The 23,472-nt window shown below is 42.5% G+C and overlaps 1 protein-coding gene across 5 annotated transcripts in view; it reads right to left on the bottom strand.

Annotated features, from left to right (window-relative positions):
- ABTB2 (ankyrin repeat and BTB domain containing 2) overlaps positions 1-23,472 on the bottom strand; it is a 144,756-nt gene that overhangs the window by 14,507 nt on the left and 106,777 nt on the right. For all 5 annotated transcript variants that reach the window (XM_051620793.1, XM_051620791.1, XM_051620794.1 and 2 more), the window contains 2 exons: positions 8,199-8,351; positions 2,922-3,087 (listed from right to left, as the gene is read on the bottom strand). In XM_051620793.1, coding sequence (XP_051476753.1) covers positions 2,922-3,087; positions 8,199-8,351 — 319 coding nt within the window. The remainder of the gene's footprint in view (positions 1-2,921; positions 3,088-8,198; positions 8,352-23,472) is intronic.

The following is a 23,472-nucleotide window of genomic DNA, read 5'->3' as shown; positions in this document are numbered from 1 at the left end:
TGTAACCAGATGAACAGAAAGCACAAAACAACATAAAAATACACAAGATGAATTTGTTTGGCAATTGAGCCCCATTGCTAAAATCCTATTTGCCACAATATTTCAGCATTTCAATCCCATAAATCTCTCTCATTCTATTTAATCAGCAAACCATGACGGCTCAGAAATGAGTTAAGAGAGAAATGAGCCTTACTTACTGAGTTCATTCCAAAAGTAGCCAAGGACAGAAAGGAAATGGCCTAGTAAAATCCACTCCTGCTCACATCCCACAGTTTCTCCCCTCCCTTCATCAATTTTTCCCAGGCAGCCTCTCTTCTGCTCTTTGTGTAATAATGCAGCTTCATCTTTAGAGAGGGACATAAATACAGTTACATCTCACACAGAGGAGTTCAGCTCTTGGATCTGCAGAGGGGTCTTTTCCAAACAGCCACAATTCCAAACTTCCTGCATTTGAGGCAGTTACATCTGCAGTGATGTTACAGGGGTGATGGCTGGGGGGGCAATGGGTGGGTTTGGCTTTTGGGGGACTTGGGAGGATCCACTCTCATTAAAGACAAATTTAACTGAACTCAAAACTTGGGTCTGCAGCACAAGCCCATATTTACTGCCACAGTCAGGGGTCTAAAACTACAGGTTTGTACAGATGTTATTTTATTTTTAATACAGGTTTTGCCTTCCCTGCTTGTTCCAAGATACTGTTTTCCTAAATGCTTCAAATCCTGTGAAACCCAGGTTGCTGCTTAGTCCCCACTGGAAGTGAATACAGGGTCCTGCTCCAAACTCAATTTCTGCAGATACATCCCGAGTTCCCTCCCTCTCTCTACAAATCTCTCCATACCCAGATGAGTAGAAGTGGGTCTGAACAAACACCTCAACACTGGACATGCTCATGTTCTGGGAGTGGTCAAAACCTGAACCTGGATCTAGAGCCTCTATGTTATAGTCCAACAGCTCTGTTTAATTATTACAGGATTTGCACCACAACTTTTGCTGTGCTTGCCAGGTGAGAGATGGTCACACCTGGCTGCAGTGCCCTGGAGGGCCTGCCTATGGTTTAGGAACACTCAGCATGACCAAAAAGAAATCAAGATTATATTAACTGAGCTTATCAGGTGCCAATATTAAATGTTCTATCACATGGCAGGACATGGAGACCTGCTTTCTGTTGCCATGCCCAAGTGAGTTTTCCCAAGTTTGGACATACTGGCTTGAGCTTATTCCTTCACAGAAGGGCAAGAGCAGCTTGCTGCAATGTTCAGATTGGGTTTCAAATTCCAGTTATGACAGAGTCACTGCTAGAGTTTGGATTTAAGTCTCTCTGTGACTGGTAGCACAATGGAGGACACTTGCTTAGCTGCAGAGATGAGTTGCTCCAGAATCCCTTGAGTGGAGAATTTCAGAGCAACAATGTCTCCAGAGGGAGCCTGTCTTGCCCTCCTTGGTCAGTGCCAAAACTCTGCTTTGAGTTGTGGGAGCAGCATTCTGCAAAGAAGACAGAGTTGCCAGCACACTGCAACCCCCTGCTCACAGCAGGACTGGCTGGAGGATGACATCAACAGGATGACAATGAGACCATAAATAATTGACAGCAGAAACTCCTCACACTTTCCAGTGAGTTGCCCACAGAGTGCAGGGTCTTTATGCATAAAAAGAAAGCTCCTGGTTTGCTGGCTGGCTAAAGAAAGGTAAAGAACACCCCACAAGGGAGAAGTGATGGTCTTGGAGCCAGTGTCTTTGGTGCTAGGGTGGTAATGTTCATGATGCAAAATAATCTGCTCTGAGAGAACAAAAGGTCTCAGGGCTCCAAAACCAAGAATTGTAAAAATAATTACGGGGAAAAAAAAGGAAGTAATCTGCCACCTTTGTCACTTTAATATCAAGGGGACCTATGATGTGATACCCCACCTCTGTGACCACGGAGTTCCTTGTACTGGATTTGTACATGAGGATTAACTTCTGCTCCTATTTGTGTGCACACCCACACTTCCTTTGAAATTGCAGGGTGGTGGAAAGTACCATGGAAGATGTGTGGGTTTCAGCATTTGGGCTGCAATGCTACTGCAGTAGAATGCTGGTGATGAGAAAGCCTCTCTAATTGAACATAAAGCCTTCCTACTGCTAAACATCCTGTTGTTTCTGAGGCGTGACAGCTCATTCTCATTGCTGTGACAGCTATGATGAGTATTTATTTGGGAGAGGGAGGGTTTTTAATTAAAAGCTAATTCAATGCATTGAATGATACCCCAGAGAACAGACTCTGCTGTTACTTGATGGGCCTGACAGCACAAGTAGAAGCAGCACAAGACTCCTCAGTCTACCAAATCCCTGTGGTTCAGTGTTGCTGAGCAGGGAACAGGTAAAAATGAAAAAAACAGACACATCAACATGATGGACTTTCAACAAAGCTAACAGTGACTGATAGCAATGCCACTGGGGTTCTTGGTGCTGTTTCTTACAGGCCAGACTGTTCTGAGAACATACAACTGGCTTTGTGCCTGAAAGCCATCAGACAGGAACACCTTTTGGTCACTCCTCCCTGACCCAGACTGCATTTGGGCTGCTGAACCAGAAGAGAGTGTCACTGGCAGAACCCAGTTTGTTTTGACACTGCCTTAGCATTGAGCCAATGTCAGACTTTCCATTTGCAGCCAGTGCATTAACCTGCTTTTCACCAGTGTCTGAGACAGGCCAAGAAACAGACCTACATTCCAGCTGATAAAGATTCAATTCATTCTAAGCTTTGGCTTTTTTGGGGGGTTGTTTTTTTCTTTCCTAAGGGATACATTTTCAGACTAAAACACAAAGTGCAATCAGAGAAGCCTTGGAGAGGCCATCAGCACACACAGCCTGGTGTATTGATTTGCCACATGGAAAGGAACACGCACTGTGTTAACACAGTGTGTGTGGTGCTGTGGCAGTACCTGATCATCCATGGTGTTAACCCCCTCAGGTCCCAGCACGTCGATGGCTTGGTTGATCAGATCTGTCCTTCCACAGTTGAGCATTCTGAAGCCCAGATCCTGCTGGAATTTTTCAGTAGCAGCCTTAGCATCCAGCCTCCTGAAGGAACTAAAGCAGCATTCGGGTCTGTGAAGAACAAAAGCATTTCTGGGTATATATATATATGGTTTTTTTTTTCCTTAGTTTTACATCCTAAGGAATCAGGGCTCATGAATTTTCATGATTTGACCTATCATGTACCTTCCCCACTCCATAATAATTTCTGAAAAAACTGGCTAGCTTCACTCCTGCTGGAGACACCTTTAGTTCTTAAAGGCAGCCAGTAAGTTAATGGCATAATAAGTGGTGTCCAAGCAGAGAAGCCTTGTCAGTGCCCTCTTCTGAGGGAAAGGCAGGAAGAAATCCTTATTCCTTGTCAAGAGTGGTGGTTCCCAGCCAGCCCCTCACTACAAGGGTAGCTCTGGACCAGGAATTCTGCTACATCTTATCCAGCACAATGGGAAGGGGATGCTGGAATATGGCCATTCCAACAGGCCAGGGTTACTGCAGCAGAGAGGTTATTATGGTGGGACCAGTGCCAACCTGCAGCAACCATGTTTCCTTAGTTCAGCTTCTCACAAAAATCCAAGCAAAACCCAGCTGCCTTAAATAATTAGCTGTCCAGGTTTTGGATATCATAGTTGTATTTTCCTGCTTGATATAGGATAGTCCATCAAACATACACAACAACATATTGCAAGGAGGAAAAGGGGTGGAAAGAAATTGTAGATAATAAAATCCTGGTGTAGTTCTAGAGTGAAACAATTATTCTGTCTGCCTACCAGACCAGCTACCCTTTTGAAACAAAAGGCATTTCTGAAAGAAGATAATGATCCTTATTCTTTTCTGGAAATAAAATAAAAATAAAATAAATCAAATCAAATTTAGCTAGTGGGACATTCTCAACTCTTTCCCAACACCTCAACAAAAGGAAGTGTGCTAACATTTCTGTTAAATCCTTATCCTTTAGGTGACTATCAAATGACCTTTATCTTCTTTGGAAGGAGCCCAGGGATTACTTTAAATCCTCTCTTTATCTGCTTAGAGACTTCTGAATTCCAAACCTGGAAGTGTATCTCCTTCACTGAAGAACCATGGCCAAACTGGAGGTGTTTCCTATCTCAGCTGGGCAGTGATAAGGTTGGCCCTTTGATGTTATTTTGGGGTGAATGCCTTCTCTACATGTTGCCTGGTTTTCAAGACAGGCTCTTGTACAAACTCTCATGGAGTGAGATACCAGTCTGCCAAGTTCCTTTGAAAAATTAGGCTCTTTCAACAAGGCTGACCCTCTTCTGGAAACCTGGTATGCCCTGTCAGATAAGCAAAACACTCATCACTTCATGTAGAAGGTTCAAGATGAATCTTATTCAAGTTTTAATTCAGCTGGTCATTTTTTTAATGCTTCTGAACTTGCACGGATGGTGGGTGACAAATGGCAAGCAGATGCTATGAACAATGTGCTGAGTTAACAAACATCCCTCCACAGCCTGGTGACCTGTCCCATAGTAAAGGGGAAACCAGCATCTCACCACAGCTGCTTTCAGAAAGGAACTACATCAGGGTGTAATTTGAGGAACAGTCAGCAGAGAAGCAAAGTGACAGGCTTGGAGTCACTAGGTCTTTGGAGACACATCTGCAGAGAAAACGTGTCTCCAAGACAGCTGAGTACATCAGAAGACAAGACCTCTGAAGCACCCAGACACTAGATGAGGACACATGCAACAGTACAAGAGAACAGTGAGGAAAAAGGCTTAATGCCAGACACATATAAATGCTGGCTAGGCCAGTAAATGAATCATCTTGTTCTACTATGGTAATTGGTACAGTATCATGATGCTACAATAATATTATGTAGAATACGATGCAATGACTTTGTATCATTAGAAGAAGAAGAATCCTATTAAAAAAAAGTTAAATAAAGTGACAACACTTGAAATCCAGTGACCATCAGATAACAAAAGCTTTTGAAGGGATGGTACCTGTCTTGGCACATTGTTCTGTTTTGCTGACAGGCATGATTCCAGCCAGTGCTGTTCACAGGCACTGCTGGAGGAAGGGTGGGGGGACAATTCACTGTGAGCCCTGCAGAGCCAGCAGGAGCAGGGAGCTGCCAGAGAGCCAGCAGAAAGAGCTGCCATGAGGCCAGCTGAGACACCAAAATTTGAAGCTATAATTTATGAGCTTCACTCCTGGGGGACCTGCAGGCTCAGCCCATGCAGAAGTTCTGTACACAGTGACTTCACAGTGTGCTCCTCCATGGTAGATGCAAAGGAGCTTTTTCTTTTCGTGTGATAGAAGTTGGAGCATCCTTCCAGAGCTGGGGGGAAAGAGCTCCCACATGCACAAGTGCTGTGCAGCTGCTGTAACCACAGCAGGTTTTCCATGTGGAAGTTGTTACCCTGCGGAGGAGAGAGGCAAACTCCTGCATGCTTCCTAGGGTAAAGCCTGAGCTCCTGCAGCTGCCCAGTTGGCAGCTCCCATCTATGTCCAGCTGTGCCCAAGGGATAAATGGAAAAGTGAAGGTGGACTGGGAGACACTGGGGAGGCAGAGCCCAGAGAGCAGGGAAAGGGATAGGGCTGAGGTCCTAGTTTGGGGAGAGCTTGAAAAGGAGAAGCCTGGTGTGCTCTTTGGGTTTCATAAGCAGTAAGTACTACTATAACTACTAGTAATGAGTGATTCAAATTTGGCCTGCAGTGAGGAAAAAAGAATAATCATTTTAAAAGCAGCATATGATAATAATTTAGTATTAAAATCTGAAGATTGATATATAAATAGGTGGAAAAAAACCACAGTTCTCTGCAGTCTAGCATTTCCCCACCTATATTACCATTTAACCAGTAACAGGTGAGTACTAAAGATGTTTGTAAATTGTCTGGCAAACATAAACTGAGAGCATCCTATTAGAAGGCTTCACCCCTAAGACACAAACAGTCTGTGTCAGAGAACAGACATTAAGAGGTCTGAATTTCAGGTTATACTAATGATGTTTTCTCCTTCAGCACAACTTCTCTTTCAGGGATTTCAACGTTCCCTTCCTGATGCATCATCACTGCAAGGAACTACCATTACACGACTTTCAGGCTGTGCATCATGAAGAAAAGCAAGTTGCCTACAGTCACACAGCAAGCCAGGGATAAATTTGGCTTCAGTTCCAAGATTCACTTTTCCCCTAGATGTGCTGTAATGGCCAGATACAGATGGCTGCTTTAAAGGATCATATAAAGGGCACTGGAAACAAGGCACTGCTCTCTTCTCATGTTGGTTTTTTTTTTCTGTTACTTTAAATCTTTCATGCAGCAAAAAAACAATGCTGTTTCTTTCATGCCACACATCACAGAACATCTTTAGCCCTCTGAAAATAAAACCTAGGCAAGACAGATCAGAACAAGCACCTGATGAAGCTTAACTTTGTTTTTTGTCCTCTACTACAAAGATGTGTGCTACTTTAAAGCAAAGGTTGTTTCACCTGCAGGGAATGCACACTGCATACATCCCTGTGGAGGAACAGTTTGGTTAGGTAAATGGTGGGAAAGGATCCTAGTCTTCTTACAGAACGGCCATTCTTTCTGTAATAACAACCAACTTGATAGAAACCTCTAACTTCTTCACTGGACCAGTACTGCTAACCCTTACCAAGCCTGCAACTGAGTTATCTTATGCCTGAATATCCCACGTAGAGGCCCTTCATACCTGCTTCTTACTTTTATTTATTGCTCACACTACTTTGGTCTTCCTGGGTTTCTATTGAGACCTTCATTTCACAGCTGCATCATAATGGCTTCAGTTTGAGGTTACTGAGATGAACCCTTATTTTCACAAAGTGGCCTGACTCTAAGTGTCTCCTTTTAGGATTTAGGATTCAGTTTAGAAATGAAAAGTCTTTCTAAATGAGAGACTAAAAGAGAAACCATGAAACCTGACTGGAATTACTTGTGATAAGTTTAGTCTTCCACAGTACTGCTCATCAAAGAATTGCAAAGGTTTTGGCAAGCATTAGGCACATATGTAAAAACAGTTTAGCCCATATTAAGTTGCTTACACTAGTACCTGCCATTGACACATAAGCCAGAGTAGGGTGTGCTTAAACTGACAGGGAGCACACGTACACTGGCAGAGGAAAGAGAGGAGGAAAGTGTTCCAGGACTAAGCATACAACTCCTGCTTTGTGGACACTGAGTCCAAGTTCAGCTGCTCCCTTCCAGTCTGAAGCCAAGGAGTTTAAATAACTGCTGAGGATCACTTGTGGAACCTCACTTTTTTTAAAAGGTACCAGGTCTCAAAAGAAGGGCAGGAACTGAGGCCTGAGAATAAGCCTAGGAGACAGCTGCAGCCAGCAAAACCTTCAGTCATCTAATTGCACCAGCATTTTCTCCAGCTCATTGAGCTCCCCATTAGGTTTTTGGGTAATAAATACTAGCCTCCAATTCACAAATGGGGAGACAGAGAAGTAGCAAAAAGCAAGAGCCTTTCTGGCTGCCAAAAGGAAGAGTAAAAAGCAATAAAATCAGATCCAGGAATGCTGATTAAAAGCCTCTTGTTGCTTTTGCTGTTAATGAAAAAAAATTCTAAGACTAAGGGTTTATTTTTATCTTTTCAGGTGATCATTTAATCACTTCAGAGCATGATACAAGTATTATTTATTCTTATTAATGCATCCCACCCACTCATTTAACCCAAAGATATATATATGGGGAACAAAGTTCACTCAAGAAACTAGTACCTACCTTGTACTAGAGTTCAAGATGTAACTCTGATATCAAACCCAGTGCTAATGACAGCAACTTAAAGGACTACAAACCTGCATAAAATACCTATGATGTGCTGATGAACCAAGCAAATTATAAATCCCTTTTCAATATAGATGTGAGGGGAGGATTTTAGAAGGTACTGATACTTTTCATCAAGGCATTTCAAAAAGCAAAGAACAATCTTGTAATTAAAGCTCAGGCATAAAAAAAGCAGATACTTGGTTTTCAGTCCTCCCTTCTCTCATTTCTTCTACATAAGTTTTGGCAAGATAAAAATCTTCCCACCCCAGCTACAGTGCTTGGCCAAAGCATCGTTATCCCTGTTAAAGGTTAAACACGTTCTTGCCCCAACAGTGTTTTGAGATCTGGCTTGCAGGAAAATACAGCAAGGAGAGTATTGTTAAGAAGCTGCAATTACTGTAGCTGCTTCCAAAGCTGAGGGCACATACTTGAGCTGCCGGGGCTCGCAGTCCAGCCCTGGGAGGAGCAGCCTGGCAGTCTGCCTGATGTCATCGCTGTCCACAGTCAGGCTGCGCCGGTGCTCAGCGTAGGTGATGGCCACTCTCATCCACTCCATCAGGGGAGGCAGGAGCATGAAGGGTCTGTGGAAAGAAGGAAGAAGTCCCATCAGAGTTGACGCGGCCCTGCTACCTTGTAATGCCATGCCAAAGCACCCTGAGCTGCTTCCTGGGCCTGCCTGTGGGAGGCTGGCACAGGTCGAGGCGCCTGCAGAGGGGAACTCTGTCCCTGTGCTCAGCAAGACTGGCAGGTGACAGCAGGTGGAAGGAACTGCATCTGGGTTATCTGACCTGCTTCTTACCCAAAAATGGGGTCATGCCAGGGCATGCTGGGCTTGTGCAATACATTTTACCCTGTGGGAAATAGGGCCAGACTGAATATAAGAATCACAGAATGCCAGGTTGGAAGGGACCTCAAGGATCATCTGGTCCAATCTTTCCAGGTAATAATACAGTTTAAATGAGATGGCCCAGCACCCTGTCAAGCTGAGTCTTAAAACTGTCCAATGTTGGGGAATCCACCTTGGGAGTGCATTCCAATGTCTAACAGACCCACTATTAGCTGTAGCTGAGGCCCCCTAGCTCCAGTGGCCCAGGCTTTGTTTTGGATCAGAAGGGCTCTCATCTCAGGGCTGCAGTTCAATAGGATTGTGTCTGTTGCCCTAAATAATCCTAAATAATCCATATGTACAGGCTGCTCCACCATGACACTGAAAAGATTCTGGATTGTTTCAAACTCCAGTTAAACCAGGTTAATTCAGTACTGCCTCCACTGGTCTTTACGTTACATCATCACTATCCAGTAGTATTTTACATTCCTTACATGCAGAGCTCAGGCCCCCATTTTCACACAACTGATCCAATAATATATGGGTACCATCATACACAACATATCTCATCCATCATCATCATCTGAGATGTCTAAGAGGCATTTTTCCCCAAGGATACCTGCACCCCAGCAGAAGGCTCTGAAGTGCCAGCTGGGATTGCAAACACCTTTCCCATCTTCAGTAATTCTGAATCTATTAACAGTGGGGAATAAAAAGCCCTTTTCATTTAAGGATTCAAAAGAAAATAACCGAGGGGAGGAAGTACCAATTCCTTTATGAAGTTCAGAGCAGAAGAGACATACCAGAAAATATAAAATGATCTTGGCATTAATGAAAGCAGCTGAACCCATGAAAGGCATTTTCAAAGCTGTGCATGGATCTGTGTGCACACATATGTGAGCACAGTCAGAGTAAGCAGGACCAATCCTGTTAGAAACAGTTTATCAATAATGGGATTTGCAAGCAGGACTCCTTCTGACTGACTCGGAACATCCTTCAGGGTGCAATAACTTCTCTCTCTGCAATCTGGGCCATCTGTTTCCATTTTACCACTTGCAAGGTGTGCTCTAAAACGTTGACATTGTCTCCTTACAAATATGGGCACAGTTTTCCTCTCTGCTCCTTCTCTTCTTCAGAGTAGAGAAGCAGCATCTAGAAAACCAGAGGTCCATTAAAGCAGCTGATCAATCCTGGCTTGCCAATGCAAGGGTGTTTTTAGCCAGACATCTGCCTAGTGCTTTTACCAGTTTACTTCTTTGTCAAACAATCAAAATATCAGGGCTGCTACATTCATCACTCTGAAAATTACCCAGTAGTTCATCAGTTGAAAGACCTTCTGGAAGCCCAGCTGAAATCTCTCAACCCCTCTAGGCTTTCTAACTTGTCCCAGGCACATGGGATGGATCCAATCACAGCCATCTCAGAGTTGACTGATGTCCCTAAGGAAAGAAAAATCTCCAACATGCATTTGGGAGATGCCTTTCAGCAGTGTGTTCCAGAGAACTTCAACCATTATCTGGCCTAGAAAAGAGTCATTTACACCTTTTAAATTCAAGTATTTAAGGGAAGACCCTAAATGAACTATCTAGACTTCCTATGTACTCAGCAGAACCTCTAGTATAGGTTTCAAATCACATCCTGAGATGTGGTGAGGACAGAGAGGTGGGCTAGAAGCACCAGAATTAAATACTCCAAGTTAGATGGGGTGAACACCTCAGGAGCAACAGAAAAACTCACCTTACAGGTGATTATATCTACCACCTTTCATGGTGGACAAGCTATTGAGGCCACATCACAGCTTCCCTGACACTTTCATGGTGGGAACACTGCTGGCCAGAGAACCACATCCATCCAGCAGAGTCCCGATCATATTATTAAGTAATGAGCCAAACCTTGGGAACTGTTACACACTGCACTGGACAGCAAGAGGCTGTGGTCAGCCAGCAGAACATACCACTGAGTCTGCACCAGAAATAACATGTATCATGAAGAAATTTCCATTTTTGTACAAAATTCATGTGCCAGGGTTATAAATGGCTTGCATGCACAAGCAGACCTTGAATGTGGAAAACCTGGTTTTGGGAGGAATGGGATGGAGAAAGATTGTTTGTTTTTATTTTTTTTAATCTCAACAGATTTTTCCAAAGGCTTTGCAACTCACAGCTCAACAGACTGCCTAGTCATGCCGTGCCCAAAGGAAAGCAGGCTTTGGACTGCAAAGAGAAATGCCAGGAAGGATGTTTTCCTCACACTACTATCCTAACTTGTCCCAACCCCACCGCTCACATTGCTGGACAAGTCTGAGAAATCATTGTTGTATCAGCAGTGACTATAATGACTTCACCTTCTGTTTTGCTATAAAAGCTTTATTTCTCTTGAAAGTTTCTAGCTTGAGGATGGACTTTCTACTCTCCTTCCAACACACACACTTCATTTTTCCAACCATTGCCTTTCTTCATGCTGTGGGCATGGCTCAGGGGAACAGCTCTGTCTTACTTTGCTCACTGACACAACATCAGATAAGCATCATTATCACATGATCTGAGCAGAAACAGTTGCAGTTCAACTGAATAAAATGGGCTACATTGTACAAAAAAATAAATGCAATTATTCTTTTCCTAGAATATAAATGCAGTTATCATCCCTGTGGCCCTTAACCTGGGCATCTATCTGCCTCTAGGGAAACACTGATCATTTCACAGTTGGGAAAACACTGGAGGAGGAGAAGGGGAGAAACCTTCATGGAAAATTAACTGGGAGATGCTGCAAGCTAAAAAATTAATTTCTGTGCATTTCTATCTGTGCCATGTTCTGTACTGTGCATTTTCCTCTGGACTTTCTGACATTTAGAAGCATTTGGCAGTTCATTAAATTCTGCACGTGAAGTGATAGAGCCCTGGGAAACTGTCACTCTTGCAGCAGTAGTTCACCAGTGACACACAGCTCTGATTTCCATGAAACTGATTTCAAGGATGCCACGTTGCTTTGTTCAGCTCCTTGCCATGAAGCCATCTTCCAGTGATGCCACATGTAACCTGGGAAAGTGCACAGCAGTGGAAAGTAACGTGGACACTGCTCATCTGCTACACGCCTTGAAAAGAACTGCCTGATGCAGTCAGGTGCTGTCAATATTTTATCCATAGGTTCTCTGAATTTTTTTCCATTTAGAACTGGAGAGCTGCTCCCTTCCCAAGGGGATCAGGTTGGAGCTGGGTGAGATGTGCTCTGAGAAAGCAAGGACTCTGGCCTTTCCTCCTCATTTGAACTGAAACACATTTTCTTTAGACATAACCAAGGATGGTGGCAGCAGCACTTGGCAGAGAACTTAGAGAAAGTTGTAACTTTTTCCTGTAAAATGTACTATGCTTATTAGAAATGGCCTAGGACATGACTGGCACGTGGGGATCACATGCAGCAGCCCTTGAGGAGATACTGTGGGATCAGAGACTTTCAGTGTGAGCACATGCAGCACAAAGAAACTAGTCCTCCAAGTGGGCTCTTCTGAGGATTTTTAACAGGCCTGGGGCCAAGATATTTTTAGCAGAGGGAAGATAATTGTTCCCAATGGAGGAAAGACTTCCACAGGAGTTAGAAAATTGTCATCCTTCCTCTGCATGGAATGCTAGGACAATGCACTTGTACCTGCTGGGGTCCCCAGCAGGGCCCAGTGACAAGATTGCTGGAGACAGGAGGAGCAAGGCAAGGAGGAGACGTTTTGCCTGCAGCCACCTCTCTTCTCCTAGGCTATTTTTGCTTCAGCAAAACAAAGAGGGAGCCAACAGTGGCTGCAACATCAAGAAAGGAAAACCTTGTTCTTCTAAACAAGAACCTCCTTCTTCCAAAGCAGGAAAGAAAACACCGCCCTAATGGGGCAGGTGAGAATGGCAACATTTGTCTCACTCTTGGCAGTCTGAGCTGGTCCTGGGACACACATGCAACAGTCTCCATATCCAGCCTGTCCCATATTCTTCTATGTGGTTTGACTGAACAAGCTTTCTCATCCCTTCATGTTCTAACATTTTAAACACAGGCAAACTTGAGCATTGCAAAACATGTGCAAGTATCAGAATACTTATGGTCAGTGTAGGGTAGGCCGTGGTAACTCCCCTGTATTTGATTTGATTGACTATACAGAGGCTCCGTGCAGAGAAGAACAGAAAGTCTTTAAAGATCATAGGGGTTTGTGCAAGGGACTGAAAAAAGAGGAGAGGCTTTCAGTGCAGTGAGCTCAGGTTTGGGTTTACTGCTGGGACCAACCTATGGATCAGTCCCACTTTACCCTAAAATGGCAGAGCTCAAAGTCACTAACACAAAGAAAGTTGAGAACAGATCCAAAGAGCCATAGCTCAGTCTCACCTGCTCTCTCCTTTTTTTCTTTTTTTTTTTTTTTTTTTAAGGAATAATCTTAAATGGAATTACGTGACTAGCAGAGATGCTGGGAATGACTGCCCTACTGCTGAGCAGGTTGTTTCACAGCTTTTCAAGGCTCCTAGTTAGGGGTCCTGGAAGACCCACATGCAAGGAGCAGAACTATCTAGAGGGGTAAAAAGGCAGGAACAAGACTAACCTGCAACAAAATGGTGAATCACTTCGGAGGCTGGGTAGGAGAAGATGTGTCGTTTGAACTTTATACTAAGATGGAAAAACCCCAAGGATGGCAAAAGTCAAAAAGAAAACAGAGTGAAGTCTCATTAATTGGAGAAGGGAAAAGACTCTGAGGCACAACAGAGCATCCAAAACCTAAACCATGTCACGTTGATGTGGAAAACAGTAGCATATTTACAGCTTGGATTCCCAAACACTAAACCCCTCTCCAAGCTGCAGGAAAAAAAATATCTCTGAGTATGTAATTACATGTGAATAAAATAACAAGAGAAATTATGATTTAGAAAAAGCACAAAACCTTTGCTCCAAAACACAACCAGCTTAAATCAGGAGTCATTCCTTTCAGTCTCAACATATTTTATGGAATTTGCAAAAACCTCCCACATTTACAAAGATGGGAATTACCATGTTGGATCTGATTGAGGGATCATCTCTACAAATGCCACATATTTCAAAGCAGACAGTCCCAGATCTTCACAGTAAAGGAAAAAGCACAAAACTAAAGTTTTCTTCTGAATTCCCTTGAAACAATGCCTGGCTCACATCTTGGAAGGTAAGAGATCTCAAATTTTAGCGGATCATTATCAAGTTACTAAGGTCTTGGCTTGGATGTGCCAGGACACTAACTTCCACAATTTAGTGAGTTATCCTTTAGTCAGAAACTAATGGAATGAAAAAAACATCTGGATAGTATTATATTTATTGGGATCCCTTCCCCACTGAATCTGCCTTCACAGTTTTCCTCTGCTCATAGAATATAAAATGGTACAGGAACAGTTTAAATCCAGAACTGGCAGCTCTGATCTTTCTTAGCAGTCCTAGTAACCACAGACAGAAATATCACATTTTCCATTCTTGTCTGCAAATAAGCACTTAAAAATAAGGTGCAGCATCAGACAGGTTTTCCTCCATCTTAACTACAAATCTAAGTAACAGCTAAATTAAAGCTCACTAAAAACTTGAAGGAATCACTACAAACTCACTATGAATCTTAAAAAAAGATTCTAAATTTGTGGCTTATTTATTATAATCGCATTTTGCAAACTTTGTTTTAACAACAGGGAAAAAGATTCAATTTTCAGGCTGGAAACAAGTACTTGTGCTGCTCTGGAATGTGCCATGTGTCTCATCAGAAAAACATATTTATAACATCTGTATGCTGTGGCAGAATGAACTCCTGGTTTCTAGACAGAGAGAAAATTAAAACCAACTTAAATTGTATCTAGTTGCTGATAAGAGCCAGACAGATATACAAGATAGTTTTAAGTGCAACAATATGGTCACAGTTACATGGTCAAGGATGTGAGTGACTTCCATCTGTCTCCCCTAGACACACACAGAGCTGTTTGATCCCTGACAGGCACTGCCAGCACCCACCTCAACAGAGGAAATACAGAGGAAAAGAAACCACCAATCAGGCTCCTCTTTCTCCTCCCGACTCCTTGACATCCTAAAATTCTCCAAAAGCTGAGAACTACTGCAAACAAGCTGGGACGTGAACTATTCTTGCATGAATCTGGACCTAATTGAAGCCCTGTAAATATACAGCTGGATGTTTACATCACTGCACTAGATGCAACTATGAGGGCTGACTTGCTGAATCTCACATTGGGCACAGAAAACAGCGCTGGTGACAAGCATGGCAACTTGGACCACCAGTCTTGCAGAGGTCAGTTCTACAGATCTCCTCCAAGGGACCTGGCTCTCAAATCCCATCTCTGACCAGCTGAGAACATCCTCGCACCATCACCAAGGCTCTTCCCACCACAGCCCAGTGGCTCTGACCAGGACATTTCCATCAGCTCGGTTAAGCCTTTCCCAGCTGTTGCAAAAAGGTGACTACCCTGCTTTGCAAGCCTTCCAGTTTGTAAGCACAAAATGCTTTTTGGACAAGACCTAACCATGGCCCAGCCCTTTCCCAGCAGTTGCTCTAAAACTGGTCTGCTGGGCAGGTGGGGTGGGAATACCTGCTGCTCCTCAGAGCTGCCCAGACCTGCAGAAAGAACACTTTCCATCCACCTGCCCCTCAGAAATTGCTGTCATTTTGGGTTTTACACTTCAAGTTTCTATAAGCCCAAACTGGCATGTACTGATTCACATGGCAGTTCACAAACTGCCTCAAACTTTCGGCTGCCTTTCAAAACCAGCTCACATGGAAAATCTTTTAAAAGCCCCTTCTTGTCCTTTTTTTTTTTTTTTTTTATACTTTTTCCTTTTTTCTTTTTTGAAGCTAAACCAAATCATTTGCTAACAGAAAATAAATGGCTGGCATGTCTTTCCCCTGCCCCCCCCGAACCAGTCTGACACGTGGAGGCCCAGCACCCACGACCCACCCCACGGGGAATGAACCTTGCCACGTGCTGCAATTCCTACTGCAAATGGAAACACTGGTACATTTTGGAGCAGGACACGGATACAAACTCATGCATTAAAGAAACAAGCCTGTAACAGCACACTATGTGATAGGCAGAGATAAACATGGGCAGGGAGCCAGGATGGGCTGTCTGCTATTCTTGGATTAGCCTTGATCTTGTGGGCAGAAAAACCAAGAGATAACTCCTATGGTTCATTCCAGCAGCTTTTCTGGCACACAAAAAAACCTCCACTGCTATCTGGAAGCAGATGTATCTGGGGTCAGCGTGGTTCTTCACTATCCAGCGCTGAAACTCCCTCCTTCATCATTTTTTTTGCCCATTATACTGAATTCCCAAAAGCACTAGTAGGATTGTGATAACAGGCCTCTTAGTTATGACTTCAATCTGATTTGCCAACATGCATATGTTAAAACATATGCTGATTCTCAAGCCAAAACCAATCTGCCAGATTCAATCACAGAACTAATTTTCAGAGCCCAGTTGTAAAATTCTGAAGGCAGAGCATTGCCATGCTTATGAAAATTGCCTGAAGCTCCTAAGTTACAACTGTGTGAACAAAGAGCCAGAAAGAGAAATATTTTTGTGCAGTTCTGGAATACTAAAAACTGTTTAATTAGTCATAACTGCAAAAGTTTGTTCAGCTAAACAAAGACAATCCTCACCAAAGCAAAGGGTTTTCACAATAAGCAGGGAAATGTTTCCCATTTACCTTACAGCAAAAGTTAAAACCTAACTAGTATTTCAAAAGGGGAATTTTCAAACACAAAATAATGGTATCTAGAGGCTAAACTTTTCAAGGTTAAAAGATTATTCTTTCATTTTCAGGACTAACAGACAGTTGAGGAAACTTCTCTTTTTCTAGTTGCTTGGCTGACGTTCCACTCGAGGACGTCACCCGACTTGGAGCTCAGCCTTGCAACATCAGTCTCACCTGATGCTGCAGCCAGTGTTTGCTTAGTGAAAATCTAGGTAATCTTTTGGCTTTTCACACTCCTGGAATCTGAGATGTTCCAGAAACTAATTTAGGGTGAAGGCATGAGGAACACACCAATACGTGTGGAGCTCTCTTAGGCACAATGATGTGCTGTGCACACTTAAATCAGGTGCCCTCTCCACCCAGTAGTGGGACTGCTGCACTACAGTCACAGGTGGTCTCACAAAAGAACCAAAATTAATTGAAGAGTCCATTCTCTTGAATAAAAGACAATCAAGCTCCCAGGGTGTAGCATTTGTGAATGAACAGGCAGTAGCCTTCTCTCTAAGTCAGAGCCAGGTAAGACACACAAGGTCTGTCTTTACTGAAAATTTAGAAGGAGGAGCAACGTCACCACTGGATGAAATAGATGCCAGTGGGACATTTTAAAAATAATTATTTTGCAAGAGAAGATCCCATTGTCCCAATGACAAGCTGCTCAATTGACATATTTTACTGATACCTTCAAGGAGGTTCTGTTTTGTTCCACAGTTTGTGTTTAAAAACATTGAAAAGAGAAAATATTGCAAGAAGTGTACAGAAATGAACAGAGTTCTGTTTCACCCAAAGATGTTTGGTACCAGTGGTGAATAAATGTTTCTGTTTTTTTAACTGGAAAGCATAATGAGTTATATGTTTGCATTATGCCTTGGAGAATTAAATAAATAGTGTCATTTAAGTGTATAGATATAAGAAATATAAGCAACAGAAGTGTCCTGAATTTAAAGAAAACAACTGTTGGCAGTGAGTTCAGTCCTTCTATGCCAGAGCAGAAATCTCCTCACACTTCCATTTTGTGTTTAATATTGTGAAATCTCCCAATTTCAAACTTTTCTTATGCTTTTATCACCATGACTTTTACAGTCATATCAATGGATATCAATGCACCTAAGCAGCACTACAAATGGCAGACAGAACTGCTGAACTCTGGGGTTCTGAGAGGTGGACTTAATTGGTAAAGCTCAAATTCTTTCAGTGTCCAAATAACCTAAATTTAGAGTATGCCTGAGTTAAATTTCAACATTTGGAGCTGTAGTGCTTCTCAGTATATGCCAGAAATTCCAGCTACAGAGTCTGCTTTCAGCATGGTTACTTCAATCTCCTAGCACTGCTGCTAAACAGTCTCTTGCTTTGACTGTTACAGGGTAGGAACTTCTCAGTGAACTTCAAATAAGAATATTGTGTTTCAGTACCTCAATATATACCCACAGGAGGTTTTTTCAGCAGATAACAGGTTGGTTTAACCAAGAACGATGCAGACATGACACGTGAAAATTTGAGCTAAGATTTGGCCACCCTGGGTATTAGCAGGAGGCTTCCTGACATCTTAACTGTAAAACCTGTGTTGCTTTTCTTAGGAAGAGGTCTCTAGAGGTAAGGCCAGAGTTGTAGAGTTCCTATTATAATGAATTTACCTGCCACAGACAAGAGCTATAGTTGACAAGAGCTATAGTCTGGTCTCAAGCCTTTAAAACACTGTCAGCTTGTAAAGCTGACTCACTTAACTGCTCTCCCAGTTTCTCCAGAAGGACAATGTTACCCACAGGTGCATTGCAGGATCCAGCGGGTAACGATTCCTCAAAACACCTGGATTTCTACACCAGAAGCAGGGGAAATCTTCACAAATGATGAGCTCGCAAATGAGAGATGTAAAAGCACTTACCTACACCACCATGCACACAGTTGCCAAGACTACTAGGACAGAGAGGAGGCTAGAAACATGCATTTATCATACTACCAAGGTTTTATATCTCATGTACTCTGAACTACAGAGCTGCAGGTTTTATGCTGAGTTTGCAAATGACTGAGTAAGCCACTAGCAATGTTTGTTTATGCCCATGACATCTGCAGCATGGGCTAGGAGGTAGATTAAAAAACCCCACAGTCATACAACTCTCCATACCAAAGTTATCTGTTATCCCATCTCTCTCTTCAAATAGGCACACTTAAATAGTCTTATATGAATAGATTAGATAAACATTTTCATGGGGGATAAGAGAATGGAACTTTCTTACACACAGCTAAAACCTGTTCTTGCAACAGGTCCAACCTGCTTCACTTTGACCAGTGCAGAGGGTGCAGTGGTTACAACAGGAACACAGAGGAATTTTAAGCTCCAGCTACCCACTCAGCTGACGACTAGCATGACAAACCAAAAATGTTTCTTTCTAATACCAAATTACAAGGATATTTCTTCTTTTCAGCCCTGTTCAATTCTTCTGCCAGAAAGCAGATCTAAAACCACACAAGCATCAATTAATATGTTAAAAATTACAAAGTTAAACGTGCATCACTTCTAATACCAACTGCAATGGGCACAATTATTTTTTTCAGCTTGTTGAGAAAAATATCATTCAAAATCTTCATCTGCTCTAAACTTCATGACCTGTTGATTGAATCAACCTTTCTATCAACACCCAGTGCTCTGCATTCCAAACACAAAGGAAGGGTAATCAATAAAATGTATACAAAATGTGGGAAATGGGTATCTTTCTCCTCTGAGTTTTTACCTCAAAGAAAACTGAAGAAACAAAACTATTTGAGAAATAAGCTAGTTTTTATTTGCCTGTCTTCTCATCAGGTACCTCTGAGCCTTAACTATGTGAATAAAACTGTCCATAGCCAAAACTGTAACACATCACCTTACTGGGGCAAATGCCCTTTCTGGTTTTACAGTGAGTTTAAGTGAGTTTGGCCACTTATCCTTAAGCTGCTTGAGTATCCCAGCTCAGAGTTTAGCAGACTAAAAAAGGTTCCAAAGGGAGTTAATTAAACTATTGTAACTTTTTGTGTAGGAAGAATGGGATGCCCAGGTGGAAAGTCATTTAAGGAACATATGTTTCTGTGATGTTATAATGCATGGCCTCTTCAGGGAGCTCCTTCCTGAAGAATTTGGCAGCCACACCAGGGAACTGAGCACTGGCTACCTGGCACAGTGCAGTGCTGCACAGAGGTAACTCTTAATCACATAGTCTGGATGCTGGAAGCAATATAATTACAAGATACCTTCTGAGCAGGTTATATATTTCATGCTAATGTGCTTATATTCCTCTCAACCAGCCTGTTTTCTCCTAGTACTGCATTGTGGACAACTCATCCTTTCCTACTGGAAAAGGCTATAAATTCTGAAGCACCTGCCTCAGACAAATCCCATGTTTCTCTGGAAGGTTCTTCTGCATTTCTGAAGGAAGCCAAAGAGGCAAGGCATAGCTAAGTGCATTCCTTAGAGCTGCAGAAAGTTTTCCAGCAAGCCTAGGAATAGAATCTTACAGCTTCTGTCTCCCCCTCTACTGTCTAGCCATCATGATATGTTTTCTAACCCACAAAAGAAAGAGCTTTAGGTACAGACACTTCAGTGTTCCTAGTTTGACTCCAAACTGAAACTACTCCTTTCAGCAGCATCACTCCAGATTGATGCTGATAAGCAGTAAGAGCAAAACACAGGTTGGTCTCCAAGCAAACACGTTAGACCAGCATGCATGGAATCAACACAAGGCTGTTTAGCCCCAGAAGAATCCACCAAGCTGAATCAGCTCAGACATGTAACTCATTTGAATAGGATTTGTCTTGCAGAGCAGACGTGCTTTTTAAAACAGACAGTTCAGCATTTGCTGTAAAAACATGTGCTGAAAACAGTACAGTTTAGCTCTGTAAGTGACCACCGGGTCATGGTACTATGTGCACTCACACGTATAGGACAAGGAAGTGCAAATTGCCAGGATCTCCTTTAAAAAGGAAACAGGACAGAGCCATACCAATCCAGGATTACCCCAGGGAAAGCTTAGTTTCTAATCTCTACAAGGTTCAAGAGAAAGACTGATTGTGGCTATTATAATAAATTATACCCAGAAACTCTCTTCAGAAGAGCTTGGCTCTTAGCTCTCTGTTACAAAGATGTCAGGAACAATAAGAGTGAAAATCTCAACAACCTGCCAGCCTGGGCTGCTGCACAGCAAAAGCTCAGAATTGTGTCTTTATTTAGTGTGGCCTTTGTTAAAGCACCAGCTAAGTCCTTCCTCAGGAAACAGGCAAGTTCTGCAAAGGAAGGTCTGTAATTTAGTCCAATAGGAAATAATACTAAGTTCAATTGGAAACAGCAGTTACTGAAAAAGAAGCAGCTTGCTGGCTTGTTACCATCATCGTTCTTTGCAAGACGTTCAGAACCTTCATCCAAAGTTACCACTTTTTGCTTATATTAGTTACAAGAGCACTACATTGTATCACAACACTGTCTGCAAGGATCTATGCCTAGGAAAAATGAAGATAGGCTGTTATTAAATTACAGGAAAACAGCCAGAGTCAACTAGAGAAATTTAGACTCAAGTCCTCTACTATTTCAATGGGCAGTCACTGTCCAAAAGGTGGAAAAAGAAGCCAGGATACCTTGTCTTATTAATTTCTGTGTTTCTACAATGCCATTTTATCAAAACATGCTGTAACAGTTTTGTTTTAACATTCCCTGGATTATTTTTCCTTCGTTTTTTGTGCCAGCTTGCTGCTTAGCCTTCTCATCATCTCGCCAGCAAACAATAAACAATACACAACACAGAGTGCCTACAGGCACCAAAGATTTCTCTGTGCCAGCCCTGAGAATCCAAGCAGATAAGATGCCAGGCCCTCATTTTCTTGCACCTTCTTTTTCATCTGAACAGATGGAGACTTAAGAGCAGAAGCCAAGAACTTAACATGGACATCTTTACAGGAGTTACACTAATTACTTCAGCTGTAGTTACATTATTTGCAGAGTGGCAGCACACACACGATGGCTGTCAGCTCTTCATTGCTAAACCAGGGAGCCAAAGGTCATCTATTTGTTTTTCAAGCATTTTTAAAAATAGGGGACATTTGCTAGAACTGGCTTAGGTCAGAGAGTCTTTCTGGGGGTTTCCGGCAAGCACTGAGGTCAACTGTAAAATGGCTATGAAAGCAGAAAATAGTGTTTTTCAAGAAAATGTTTTGCAACTGACAGGACCAAGACTGTCAAATGCCTTCTTACTTCTCTAGGCAGGTGGTAAGAATCAACTCTGCCTGCTGTCCACCTGAACAGCCAGTTCTAGGAAACCATGTCCTGATACCTATCAAAGACTGGGACGTTCCAGGCTGACACAATTAAAACAACTTTAAGGATAATGACTGTAATTAGAACCACAGAAAAACAGAACAGCTGAGGTTAGAAGGCACCCCTAAAGATCGTTTAGACCAAACCTCTTTGCTCAAAACCAAGGTCAGAGCAGGTTGCCCAGGACCATGTGGAACTGGTAATCTTTCAGGTGACCTGACCCCCTCCACACTTCTGTGACATCTGAGACTTCTCAGACCATCCTTAACTACTGGCCATGGAAACCAGGGCAAAAACAGCAGCAAGGGCTCAGGACATCCTAAGAGCCTGACGTTTTAGCACACATAGCCACTAACATCCAATTTTTGTTTTGCTGTGGATGCTTGTTTTTACCTGCAATGCTTTCTCTGTGTGCCGAAGCTGTCATAGCAAGGCAGGCTCTTTACTCTCCATGAAGTCTGCTCTGTGCTGTTCCCTTTTGCATGCAGTGAGCTGCTTCTCCTTTGCAATTTTGCAGAGAATTTAAATAATCTATGTTTGTACCACACCCCTGCCCCAATACAGAAAGATCAGAAGATACAGGCCACTCTGGAAACATTCCGGTAACACTAAAAACTGCTTACAGTCAGTAGGATGGGAGAAGGTCTAGTCTGTCCCAGGTGTGAAATACACTGAGTTGAAAAAAAAATAAATTGAGCAGTGTTTGTTTATCCAAACAACATAAAAGAAGGGGGGGGGGGGGGATATCTAATTCAGAGTAGAATGCACTGCCAGTTTCAGCAGTTACACTTGGATGAATTCGATCCTCAGGGTTTGCAATTAATTCCCTGCACTACTGCCATGGTCAGCCCTCACATTCCAATCTTGCAATCTTTGAACTATAAAGAAATGAACAATTAGAAAAAAAATGACAAGATTTAAACTACCTGAATAGATTACGCCAGGCAAAGGCAGGAATATTACCAGGAACCCAAACATAACTAGTCTGTCATCTATTGAATTTTATGTGACTTGTTTTTCATTCACTTCACATACTCAATGCTGTGGTGCTCAGAGCATGCACGGACACACAGACATGGAAGAATAAACAAACATAAGCATTTCATCCTGGATTTAACTTCAGTCTTTCAGTTAGGATACCTGGAGCAAATATGCAGAAGGAATCTCACTATCATGGAATGTGACTGTTACAAAGCCAGTTCTAAGTGTTTCTCTTGTTTTTTTCTGGCTAGATTTTACTGCTGTAGTATGTGCTGAGAGGTCACCAGAAGGAGCAGGAAGGGGAGTGTTCTTCACCATGAGTGTGATAAAGCTACTGACTCCTATTAAATGCTATATGCTCTTAATTCTCAAAATTGTGGAAGATATTTGTTATATTGCAACTATTTAGTATGGGCTCAACAAATACATAATCCTGCCTGAGGTCAGGAACAGCCCTGCCAACAAGCACTTAACTTTACTCAATAGATACATGCTGACTGTAGCTTAGGGCCTCTGAAATAGGGCCCTTCACTCCATCTCCCTTGTGAATGAGTATCCCAAAATCACAATTACGTCTGACATTAAATAGTCAAAGTCTGCAACTGCAAAAATGCATGGCAACAGCTTCTCTCCTTGGTGCTGGTGAAGGAATTTGATCTTATCTGTTTACAGCCTTCTTATTCTTCTAATAAATCTACCAAACTGATCATTCATCAATAGAAAACAGCTTTTTTTTTTTTTTTTCTTTAAAACAAGGAGGAGTAAAGTTTTATGTCCACTCAGAACAATCAATGCCATAAGGGCACAGTTCAATGTAAGGCTTCCTTCTGCTTCCCAGTAGTTAATCAATATCTTTATGTCAAAACAGCTCTGGGGGAAAAAA

Source organism: Apus apus, chromosome 5 (genome assembly GCF_020740795.1).
Source record: "Apus apus isolate bApuApu2 chromosome 5, bApuApu2.pri.cur, whole genome shotgun sequence".
In the NCBI taxonomy this organism is placed as follows: domain Eukaryota; kingdom Metazoa; phylum Chordata; class Aves; order Apodiformes; family Apodidae; genus Apus; species Apus apus.
The sequence above is the reverse complement of the archived record's forward strand: the minus strand, read 5'-3'. Positions and strand labels throughout refer to the sequence as shown.